We start from the raw sequence: 12,930 nt of genomic DNA, 5'->3' as shown, positions 1-12,930 counted from the left end.
CTGGTCCGATATTCCGTAAGCTCGTATTTTTTTCACTAAACGTAAGTGCGGAACCGTATCAAATGCCTTCCTGAAGTCCAGGTATACGGCATCAATCTGCTCGCCAGTGTCTACGGCACTGTGAATTTCTTGGGCAAATAGGGCGAGCTGAGTTTCACATGATCTCTGTTTGCGGAATCCATGTTGGTTATGATGAAGGAGATTTGTATTATCTAAGAACGTCATAATAAGAGAACACAAAACGTGTTCCATTATTCTACAACAGATTGACGTAAGCGAAATAGGCCTATAATTATTCGCATCTGATTTATGACCCTTCTTGAAAATGGGAACGACCTGCGCTTTCTTCCAGTCGCTAGGTACTTTACGTTCTTCCAGCGATCTACGATAAATTGCTGATAGAAAGGGGGCAAGTTCTTTAGCATAATCACTGTAGAATCTTAAGGGTATCTCGTCTGGTCCGGATGCTTTTCCGCTACTAAGTGATAGCAGTTGTTTTTCAATTCCGATATCGTTTATTTCAATATTTTCCATTTTGGCGTCCGTGCGACGGCTGAAGTCAGGGACCGTGTTACGATTTTCCGCAGTGAAACAGTTTCGGAACACTGAATTCAGTATTTCTGTATTTAAGTGATAAACATTGCAAGATCATAGGCAAATATAAATGCGAGATAAGTCAGAATGCTGATTGTAAGCATGCAAGCGTGCATGCATTGTATTGTACAGGTGCCATATGTCAGTTTGGGGGATGACGTTTCACGCCTGTTGCACTTAGGCGGCCAATATACGGACGGTTAATGCTCTTTGTGGGTGACGCTGGAACTGTCGTCAGATGGTGTCCCATATGTTCTCGACTGGAGGCAGATCTGGAGATTGAGCAGGCCAAGGCAACATGTCGAAGCTCCGTACGGACATGTTGTGTTACAACAGAGGCATGTGGGCAAGCGTTATCCTGTTGTAGCCGCGCGGGATTAGCCGAGCGGTCTACGGGCGCTGCAGTCCTGGAATGTGCGGCTGGTCCCGGCGGACCTTCGAGCCCTCCCTCGGGCATGGGCGTGTGTGTTTGTCATTACGATAATTTAGGTTAAGTAGTGTGTAACCTTAAGCAGTTGGACCGTGGTATGCTTGTTACAATGTGATAACGGCCTAGAAGCAGAATTTTCCCTAGAAGCAGTAGAATCCTGTCGTCTACAAAAGAAAATGATGTGTGTTTGCTGGAAGCCCCAAAGGAAGATTAGCGACTAACGTTCTGGTGATAGCAGTTAAGACCCATATGATTTCACACACATTTGAACATCCTGTCGTAAAACACCCCTGGAATGTTGTTCACAAATGGCAGCACAAAGGTCGAATCACCAGAATGACGTACAAATTTGCAGTCAGGGTGCATGAGATAACAATGAGAGTACTTCTGCTGTCCATTATAATTATCAGGGCTGTTATGCCGTAGTCGGTTGATGAACTCTGTGTCAATTCCCAACGTTTCGTCTCAGACTGCGGGAGACATCTTCAAGAGGGTCCGTAGCTCGATGGAAGGTCCAACACACCCACTGTCTCGCTACTGACTGACAGTCAGTAGTATGTCAGTCAGTCAGTAGCGAGCCAGTGGGTGTGTTGGACCTTCCATCGAGCTACGGACCCCCTTGAAGATGTCTCCCGCAGTCTGAGACGAAACGTTGGGAATTGACACAGAATTCATCAACCGACCACGGCACGTCAGCCCGGATAATTATAATGGACATGATATTTCCGGTCGTGAAATTCTACATTTTAGTATCAGTACTTCTGCTGTCAGGCCGGCCGGAGTGGCCGTGCGGTTCTAGGCGCTTCAGCCCGGAACCGAGCGACCGCTACGGTCGCAGGTTCGAATCCTGCCTCGGGCATGGATGTGTGTGATGTCCTTAGGTTAGTTAGGTTTAATTAGTTCCAAGTTCTAGGCGACTGATGACCTCAGAAGTTAAGTCGCATAGTGCTCAGAGCTATTTGAACCATTTTTTCTGCTGTCAAACGAAATCGCCCCCTGGACAATAGCTCCAGGCGTAGGTCCAGATGTCTAGCACGCAGGCTGGTTGGATGCACGTCCTCAACTGGCCTCCTTCTAACCAACACACGTCCGCAGCTCGTGGTCTCGCGGTAGCGTTCTCGCTTCCCGAGCTCGGGGTCCGGGATTCGATTCCCGGCGGGGTCAAGGATTTTCACCTGCCTCGAGATGACAGAGTATTTGTGTTGTCCTCATCATTTCATCATCATTCATCCTCGTGGCAAGACTGGGCTGAGAAAAGGTTGGGAATTTGTCCGGGCGCTGATAACCGCGCAGTTGAGCGCCCCATAATCCGAACATCATCATCATCTAACCAACACACGGCCATCACTGGCACCGAGGCAGAACCAACTTTCACCAGGCCTCCACCTTGCCTTCAACAGGCTCTCCCTTGGCACCACTGAAGTCGCAGATGGAGATGCTTTTGGAGTCAGTGGAATGCACGCTACACGGCTCTGGCTCGGAGCTGTCCTTGAAGCAATAGGTTTGTAACAGTTCGTTGCGGCACTGTTGTACCAACCGCTACTCAAATTGTCAGATGCAATCTGACGTGCCATAGCACATGATATTCTGCCAACTCGGTAGTACCACGTGGCCGTCCGGAGCCCGGTCTTTTTGCGACTGTACATTCTCGTCACCATCGCTGTCAGCAATCATGTACGGTGGCCAAATTGGTGCCAAGCCGTTCTGCACAGAAGGAGCATCCAGTTTCTCGTAGCCCTACTACACGATCTCGTTCAAACTCAGTGAGGTGTTGGTGTCTTTGTCTCCTTAAATGCGTTCTTGACTAGCATCAGTTCATCACGTCCAATCTCACGGCCGTTACAACGTGTCTTTAAAATAAACCTGATATGTATCCACGTAGTGGCGCACTTGCGACACTCTTAAGCGACTGGTGCGAAATTTGAAGAGACATTATGTTTCAGATGTAGAAACACGTCTACCAACTTTCGTCTATGTCGCACAACTCGTTCTTGGTGTTGCAATCTTTTTCCGTCAATGTATTATTGTTTTTACTGTTTCTGTCATAACGATTTCTACACTTTGGATTCCATTCCAAAAGTAAAGCCTCTTATATCAAGTGTGTCACTGTGAATGTAATGTAAATTGTGGAAAATTCTTTGTTCGACGAAACAAAGAGGCTTAAGGTCCTAATCATGTCAGGATGAAAACACAATAAGTAAACAAAATGTGCTGACCGTGCTACAAGTGTGTCACTGTAAATGTAATGTAAATTGTGGAAAATTCTTTGTTCGACGAAACAAAGAGGCTTAAGGTCCTAATCATGTCAGGATGAAAACACAATAAGTAAACAAAATGTGCTGACCGTGCTACAAGTGTGTCACTGTAAATGTAATGTAAATTGTGGAAAATTCTTTGCTCGACGAAACAAAGAGACTTAAGGTCCTAATCATGTCAGGATAAAAACACAGTAAGTAAATAAAATGTGGTGACTGTGCTACAGAAGAATAAAAAAAAAATGGTTCAAATGGCTCTGAGCACTATGGGACTTAACATCTATGGTCATCAGTCCCCTAGAACTTAGAACTACTTAAACCTAACTAACCTAAGGACATCACACAACATCCACTCATCACGAGGGAGAGAAAATCCCTGACCCCGCCGGGAATCGAACCCGGGAACCCGAGCGCAGAAAGCGAGAACGCTACCGCACGACCATGAGCTGCGGACCAGAAGAATCGGCCTCACACGAAATTAACCGGATTTCTGGTCTCTACAACACACTAGCGGGATATGACGATCGCCAAGCTATCATCAAGCACCCACACAATCCCACAAGTACCATCTCTTGAACGTTCACTCAGCGCTGCATATAACGGTATTCCACTGCTCCACTAACCAATAAAATTGCTATTCGTATCATTTTAAGCGAAGATGCACATTTTGTAGCTTACAGGCATCAGTGGATATGAAACCTAGTACTGTGATCTTTCGTTCGTAACTAATTTACGTATTTAAGCTGCAACGAACATACTCTCGACCACTTGACGGGGCTGTTAGACGATTTATTTGTGCAGTGCACTTTAGAACTCGACAGTTCCCATTATTTTTGTTCAGGGTCTGCAGGAATGTCTAGAGGAGAAATGCAAAGGTGTTGACGCATGCATGATTATTGGAAAAATAGATGCAACGTATGTGAAAATTATAAAAAACAATCGCATAATTAGGAAACAGCTCTTTCAATATCAAACGCCTCGATGGGAAGGAATCTACGCAAAGAAGGGAAAGGTGAAACGTGGCCGAAATGTACAGATTGGACATACAAAGGAAACGAATTTAAACATAAAATTATGAAAATCAATACGAGAAACAAAAAGAACAAGGCTTGGAATAAGTTATACTGTAAGAAGAATTTTACATAGTGCTGAAAGACGAAAGTCCAAACAAGGCGCCTGAAGTAAAAAGACATTCTCTCAGAATTATTGACACCCTTGAGACAGCCAACACAATTTTTCGATTCTTTGCGGTATGCAAGATATGTAAGACTACCAAACCACCCTCAGACTTCAAGAAGATAATGATAATTATATCAAAGATAAATGTTTAATCGCGTGATTATCACCTAACTGTCAGCCTAATAAGTCATGGTTGCAAAACACTGCTACGAATTACTTACAGAAGAATGGAAACGCTGGTCGAATCCACCTCAGGGTAGTACATTTCGTGTTGTAGTGGAATGTAGTAACACGCGAGGCTACACTGACCCTACGACCGAAGATAAGTTGAAGAAAGGTAAACCTACGTTATAACATTTGTAGATTTTGAGAATGTTGACTGCAGCACACTCTTTGAAATCCTAAGGTAGCAGGTGCAAAATACAGACAGCTAAAAGTTGTCCACTACTTCACAGCCTGCAGCTATATGAGTAGGACAATGAGGAGCGAGGTAGACACGGTAGTAGCCTAACCCCAGAGTTATTCAATCTGTACAGTGAGACAGCAGCAAGGGAAACGAAAGAAATATTTGGAAAGAGAAGTAAAGTTCAACGAGAATAAATCAGGCGCTGCTAAGGGACTTAGTCTGGGAAATGAGACACTGAAAATACAAGAGACGATCAAAGGGTTTTCGTTTGAGAGCGTTGCTGCCGCGTATATGCAACGCGATTCGGGTGCAAGTATACAGTAGAAGCACCGACATGTAGCCTTGGAGTTCGTGTGGCATTCGTGTCTTCCCGACGATCCTGCAGTAAATGTGGAAACGTGGACTGTAGCGATGTTATTACCAACTATCTCCAGATAGGTACATCTACACTATGTGATCAAAAGCTGAAAATGACTTACAAGTTCGTGGCGCCCTCCACCGGTAATGCTGGAATTCAATATGGTGTTCGGCTACCCCTAGCCTCGATGACAACTTCCACTCTCGTAGGCATATGTTCAATCAGGTGCTCGAAGGTTTATTGGGGAATGGCAGCCCATTCTTCACGGAGTGCTGCACTGAGGAGAGGTTTCGATGTCGGTCGGTGAGACCTGGCACGAAGTCGGCGTTCCCAAACATCCCAAAGGTGTTCTAAACGAGTCAGGTCAGGACTCTGTGCAGGCCAGTCCATTACAGGGATGTTATTGTCGTCTAACCACTCCGCCACAGGTCGTGCATTATGAACAGGTGCTCGATCGTGTTGAAAGATGAAATCGCCATCCCCGAACTGCTCTTCAACAGTGGGAAGCAAGAAGTTGCTTAAAACATCAATGTGGGCCTGTGCTGTGATAGTGCCACCCAAAACAACAAGGGGTGAAGGTCCCCTCCATGAAAAACACGACCACACCATAACACCAACGCCTCCGAATTTCACAGTTTGCACTACACACGCTGAAGATGACTTTCACCGGGCATTCGCCATACCCACACCCTGTCATCGGATCGCCACATTGTGTACCGTTATTCGTCACTCCACACGTTTTTACACAGTTCAATCGTCCAATGTTTACGCTCCTTACACCAAGCGAGGCGTCCTTTGGCCTTTACCGGCGTGATGTGTGGCTTATGAGCAGTCGCTCGATCATGAAATCCAAGTTTTCTCACCTCCCGCCTAACTGTTGTAGTACTTGCAGTGCATCCTGATACAGTCTAAAATTCCTGTCTGGATAGATGTCTGCCTATTACACATTACGACCCTCTTCAACCGTCGGCGGTCTCTGTCAGTCAACAGAAAGGTCGGCCTATACGCTTTCGTGCTGTACGTATCCCTTCACGTTTCCGTTTCACTACCACATCGGAAAAAGCGGACCTAGGGATGTTTAGGAGTTTAGAAATCTCGCATACAGACGTATGACACAAGTGATGCCGAATCACCTGACGACATTCGATGTCCGTGAGTTCCGCGGAGCGCCCCATTCTGCTCTCTCACGATCTCTAATGACTACTGAGGTCGCGATACAGAGTACCTGGCAACAGGTGGCAGCACAATACACCAAATATGAAAAACGTATGTTTTTGGGTGTGTCCGAATACTTTTAATCACATAGTGTAGCTGTTATTCTTTTCTTAACAGTCGAAGGGAAAACACCGGTAGAAATCCAGCGGAGAATGAAGAATTTTTATAGGGCAGCATGTCGGTCGAAGGTAACCATTGTGGAAAACTGTGTCCCGGGATGCTTACGTTTGATATAATTTTTAGGTTCTTCTGTAAGTCAGAGGGTGTTTTGGTAGCCCAATCTGTCTTGCATATGAGATGGAATATTTTGCCGTAGTTGGGTGTCTCAGAGATCTCATTAATTCTGAGGGAATGTCGCTTATGTCGTTTACTCCAGGCGACTTGTTTCGACTATCGTCTTTCACCACCATAAAATACTTCCACATATAGCAAATGTCGTATCGCAGAAGTTACGCCTACTCAGGTGGAAGACACACGAGCTACCGCTCTATAGTTCTGATGACCCCGCGCGATTATCGCACCTTCGGCCCCTTAAAAAAGTCCTTGAAGGGTCGACGATTCCCGTTGGACGAGGAAGTGCAGCAGGAAGTTACGGACTTCTGGATGCAGCATGACTCGGCGTTTTACCAAACGGGTATCTTCACCGTTGTGCCTTGGTGACATGATTGCCTCTGTGCTCACGGCGATTTCGCTTCATTGACATGCCGATGCTGGACTGTGCGGCATTCGGAGAGAAACTTTTAGATCACACCTTATAGCAGCAATAATTAAGCTATTTTAATGGCGAAATACCTGAAGATGGTAGGCTGGCAAAAGCAAGAAAACGTTTCTGAAAAAGTAATCTGTTAACGTTGAATATAAGTTTCAGTGATAGGAAATTGCTCAGGGACTAGGTGTTATTATTTATTTATTTATGTACACGCCAAGTTCCGTAGGATCAAATTGAGGAGCAAATCTGCAACGTCATGGAACGTGTCAGTACATGAAATTACAACATAAAGCCCGCCCGGTTAGCCGTCGCTCTAACGCACGGCTTCCCAGAGCGGGAAGGAGCGCCTGGTCCCCGGCACGAATCCGCCTGGCGGACTTGTGCCGTGGTCCGGTAAGCCAGCCAGTCTGTGGATGGTTTTTAGGCGGTTTTCCATCTGCCTCAGCGAATGCGGGCGGGTTTCCCTTAGTCCGCCTCAGCTACACTATATCGGCGATTGCTGCGCAAAATGGCTCTGAGCACTATGGGACTTAACTTCAGAGGTCATCAGTCCCCTAGAACTTAGAACTACCTACCCTAACTAACCTAAGGACATCACACACATCCATGCCTGAGGCAAGATTCGAACCTGCGACCGTAGCGGTAGCGCGGTTCCAGAGATTGCTGAGCAAACAAGTTCTCCACGTACGCGTACACCACCATTATTCTACCACGCAAACATAGGGGTTACACTCGCCTGGTGTGAGACGTTCCATGGAGGGGGGGGGGGGGGGGTCCACCGGGGGCCAAACTGCACAATAACACTGAAAGAGTGGTTCGGTATAGGGCGGCGGAGGGGTAAAGAAGTGGTCTGCCGTAGTCGTCGTGGTGTTGTGGACCGCTGCGGCTGCGGCGGGGATGGAGCCTCTCCGTCGTTTCTATGCCCCCAGTTAACATACAATACGGTACAATACAATACAACATAAAAATAATAACAGATAAAAATAAAATGTTCATGAATCCAAAAAAAGTCGAGCCATAACTTTCAGTAAACGCAGCCAACAATATAGCATAGGAATCAGCTTAATTATTCAAGGAACTCCTCAACAGAATGTAAGAAGTGACCCATGAGGAAAGTCTTCATTTTAGATTTGAAAGCGCGTGGATTACTGCTAAGATTTTAGTTTTCTTGTGGTAGCTTATTGAAAATGGATGCAGCAGTATACTGCACACCTTTCTGCACAAGAGTTAAGGAAGTCCGATCTAAATGCATGTTGGATTTCTGCCGAGCATTAACTGAGTGGAAGCTGCTTATTCTTGGAAATAAGCTGATATTTTAACAAGAAACGACAGTAAAGAATATATATTACGAGGCCAATGTGAGAATACCCAGACTTGTGAACAGAGATCAACATATGCTTCGCCAAATGACACCACTTATTGCCTGAACCGCCCGTTTCTGAGCCAAAAATATTCTTTTAGAATGGGAAGAGTAACCCAAAAATATAATACCATACGACATAAGCGAATGAAAATAAGCAAAGTAGAATAATTTTCGTGTCGAACGATCGCTTACTTCAGGTTTTGTTGAATTGTGTCTTAGAAACTAAGTCATACTGTGATTTAGTTTTTGTTTATTTTCTACAACCAATGAACTTATTTCATGAACTGCACTGTTTGGAACTGAGCCAATCCTTTACTACCAAGTTAGTGTCATCAGCAAACAGAAATATTTTAGAGTTATCCGTAATATTAGAGGGCATACCATTTATATAAATAAGGAACAGAAGTGGCCCCAACCCCACTTCTCTTCCCATTCTAAAAGGATATTTTTGGCTCAGAAACGAGCGTTTCGGCCCATAAGTGGTGTAATTTCGCGAACCTTATATCGATCCCTGTTCACTAGTCTGGATATTCTCACATTGGCCTCTCAATATATATATTCTTTATTGTCGTTTCTCGTTAACAATATCAGCTTATTTCCGAGAAACCCCATTCAGACCCCACATCACCGCCATTCTAAACACTGTGAATAATGACCTTTTGCTATGTGTTTTGATGTAAAAGGTGAACCAATTGTGAGCTTCTCCTCATATTCCGCAATGGTCCAACTTCTGGAGCAATATTTCGTGATCAACACAGTCAAATACCTTAGTTAATGGTCACCATTTCTTCATCGTCGACACGTAAGTCGTCGAAGTGGCGTCAACGAAAAAGGTTTGCACAAGATGGCCAAACTCCCAGAAAGACGATTTGCGGTAAAATATTCCATATGCACATTCCGTTTTTTATTCAGTGTGTGTAGCCTTGAAAGGAAGCGAAACGTGGAGTGTGAAGAGCTCAGTCAAGAATAGAATAGCAGATTTTCAGATGTAATGGCATGGACGAATAATGACAATTAGATGGGTACTAAACTGCATTAGGGAGAAAAGAAAAGAAAGAATCTTCAGTTTGATAATGGTGGGAGGTGGGGGAGTGGGGGGGGGAGGGTTAAAATTGCAGAGGCAGTTGAAGTTTTGAGTACATTAGGCAGGTTCATTGAAAAGGCAGGGCCGGACGTTCAGTTTCTTATCTCTCAGGGCATTTCAGGAGAGTGGTCTCCTGAAGATTCCGATGTTCGACACTGGTGTCGTAGCGCTTTAAGTCTTGCGAGGCGCTTTGAGACGTGAGACCAACGACACGACGCCAGGCTATCTTTCCTGACAACACTCAGCTCGTCTCAAACAATGAAAACGATTATTTTGACTGAATAACTTCAAGTGGACCGTATAATGTGACTTTGAGTGGAAAAATGTAGCACCAGTCTCATTGTAGCGAGGTAGTCTGTAGTTCTGATGAGTGCCATCGTTTAGTTTAGTGCAGATCGATGGTTAGATCACAAATAGCTCTCGGAAGTCATGTAATAATTCCTGTGCAACATGACACGTCTGTTTAAAGCTTCTGTATGTACGTAATACAGATAGTATAAACTATCTAATGGTTTTATGAAGTCATCATTTTCATTAATTTTGCAATTGAAATGTGCGATATACAATCTACATTGGATAACAGGCAGGAAGATTAGTTCGGAATAAGTACATATATAAATAACGTACCGTATGACATCTTCTCCACGTTTGGTTATTACCACCTACCCTCCTTTTGGCAGAGATGTGCTGACGTTGAAAATTTCCTCCACCATCAGGATTCAAAATGGTTACCTCCTGGTGGACAGTCACAACACAAGGCTGCGTTAACGACCGGCGACATGTAAGAATTTTAGGTAAGAAATTTTGGCGCCGGGATCTGTATCTAACAGACAAATGTCTCCAAATCCTTTGCTGAACTTGCTTTGGGTGACGTCGGGTTGAGGGAACCTGATTAGTAATTACTGAAACAACATGCATCGTAGACATGTCTGCTTTACGAAATGCGTCAACGGAGATCCGAGAGGCGCTATGAACTTATAAGACTCGAGTATTCCATCCGAGAAAGTTCTACGAATCGGTCATCCTGATTTAGGTTTTCCGTGATTTCCCTGAATCGCACTAGGCAAATGCCGGGATGATTCCTTTGAAAGGTCACGGCCGACTTCCTTCCCCGTCCTTCCCTAATCCTATGAGACCGATTACCTCGCTGTTAGGTCTCTTCCCACAACAACCGTTAACCAGTTCTAAGAAATTACTTGCCACCAAGTCCAGCGTTTTGATGTGACCATAAAGTGCAAAAGTTTGGCAATAACTAACCTAGGCCTGAAGGCTGCTATTGCCATGGTCTGCTGTCTGAAGACTCATAATGTTAATCTGTCCCGTGCAGCCCTCTTCATTTATGCATAACTACTGCAACCTACTCACTGGAATCACCCCTACTTCTACTGGCAATAGCTCAAATGGCTCTGAGCACTATGGGACTTATGGGACTCAACATCTGAGGTCATCTATCCCCTACAACTTAGAACTACTTAAACCTAACTAACCTAAGGACATCACACACACATCCATGCCCGAGGCAGGATTCCAACCTGCAACCGTTGCGGTCGACGGTTCCAGGCGAAGCGCCTAGAACCGCTCGGCCACATCGACCGGCTACTGGCAATATTTCTCCTTTTGTAGCGGTCGCTTCTCCACAGTGTCTCATGGAGTGAGGGCATTAGCATTCCTGATTACGATTTGTTCGTCAAATGGATCCATTACGCTCTGCGTCCACTTTGGGGCTACTGGGCAGGAGATTCGACTATATGCCATCATGAATTTCAGTCTTTTGCTTGTCAACGCAAACGTATCACTAGAATAACCACACACCTCATCACATCATCTTCACTTACTACATACGTAACACTCATACGAGGTAAAGGAAAGATGCCGAGTGCACCAAGAGCAACAAAACGTTTCGAGTTAGGCAGGTAAACCTACTCTTGAGGGTAGACCAGCCAAAAACATCAAATGATCAAAATGTTTGCGTAATTTTAAAACTGTGTGACGCTTGTTATTTAATCCTGGTAACCCTGCTTTCGCATGTACTACGCATCGACTAAAAAAATCATATGTCTTTCTGCAGCTTCTCATTTTTCACTGTTTTTGATCTGAAAATTAATACACTGTCTGTCCTACCAGGTAATTCTCAGAGCGTCCAAGGCGATCGCTTTGAAGAACATCTCAGAGGTGATTGACGAAATGGTGTCAGCCTGCGTCGGCCGTAATACACAGGTTTGTACTTGAGAAAATCGGCGTTTCTCAAAATCCTTTCCAAAGGCGCTAAAAGAAGTGCACAGAGCCAATGGCAAACATTCTTCCAGCATAGCTATCTGCATTAAAACTCAAGACTGTCGCAAGAGAGACACCACAAAATTCGCATCAAATTATGTTTGGTCTTAACTGCTCTGGTCGTTATTTGGAAGTACCGTATTTTCAGACGTTGTGTTAAACGTATGTTCATAATCGGTAGTGTTTTCCCGGTTGTTTCTTCTGGTGTACCAGCTACCTATTTCACTATTGATTATAACCGGGTTTTAATGTGTCAAAATTCCCTTGTACAGTGGTTCCCACACTGCGCATCCCGTGGCATACTACACAGTCAGCGCGATCATATTCCTGTAATAAACGTCTTCTGTTACTATAGTCATGCTGAGCAAAAAAGATAAAAAAAATAATAAATTCGTTGACTCATCTTCACGAACAGTTGTACGGAAAGGAACATGCTGTTCTAATCGACATGATGGCGAGTACGTATTTCAGAAAGTTTCATTTCTCTTGAAGAGGAAGAGAATTAATGTGTTCCTTGGCGAGTAAAATGGCTGTGGGGGCGCCAGCACACAGATCTAGCAGCATCCACTAGTCACACATGCAGTCCCGTCGCTGAAGTCGAACGAAAACCAAAATCCTAAGATTGCAGATGGCGGTAAATCCGCAAATCCAAAATGGCGTAAGTAGGAAATTGCAAAGTGCAAGATGATGTTGGCAGCAAAATAAAAAATTCAATATGATGGGAAAACATAAAAAAATTAAAAACTAGATAAAATCTTTAAAAGTTTTAAAATACTGGAGATGCCAGAATTATATCACTTGCGATTGTGTCAATTATGGTGCCTTGTTCTAAAATATCCAAACCACCTGATATTTGCGTCATGTTCAAAAGTATCCAAACGACCTGAAAATAGCACCATGTTCAAAAATCTTAAACGATCAGATACTTTCTGCCATGTTAAAAAGCATTAGAAAGCTTTGAACGTTTTGAGTCATGTCCAAAAATATTCATTCAAAAAAAATTACGCAAATAGTATAACTTGCCGTATTTCCACATGTAATACACGCACTAACAGAAAAAAAA

At 44.3% G+C, this 12,930-nt stretch overlaps 1 protein-coding gene across 1 annotated transcript in view; it reads left to right on the top strand.

Annotated features, from left to right (window-relative positions):
* LOC124788240 (estradiol 17-beta-dehydrogenase 2-like) overlaps positions 1-12,930 on the top strand; it is a 175,263-nt gene that overhangs the window by 144,551 nt on the left and 17,782 nt on the right. Inside the window, exon 7 of the mRNA XM_047255426.1 lies at positions 11,718-11,810. Coding sequence (XP_047111382.1) covers positions 11,718-11,810 — 93 coding nt within the window. The remainder of the gene's footprint in view (positions 1-11,717; positions 11,811-12,930) is intronic.

The sequence above is a fragment of the Schistocerca piceifrons genome, chromosome 1 (genome assembly GCF_021461385.2).
Source record: "Schistocerca piceifrons isolate TAMUIC-IGC-003096 chromosome 1, iqSchPice1.1, whole genome shotgun sequence".
Taxonomy (NCBI): domain Eukaryota; kingdom Metazoa; phylum Arthropoda; class Insecta; order Orthoptera; family Acrididae; genus Schistocerca; species Schistocerca piceifrons.
Note: the sequence above shows the minus strand (reverse complement) of the source record. Positions and strands in the feature narration are given on the sequence as shown.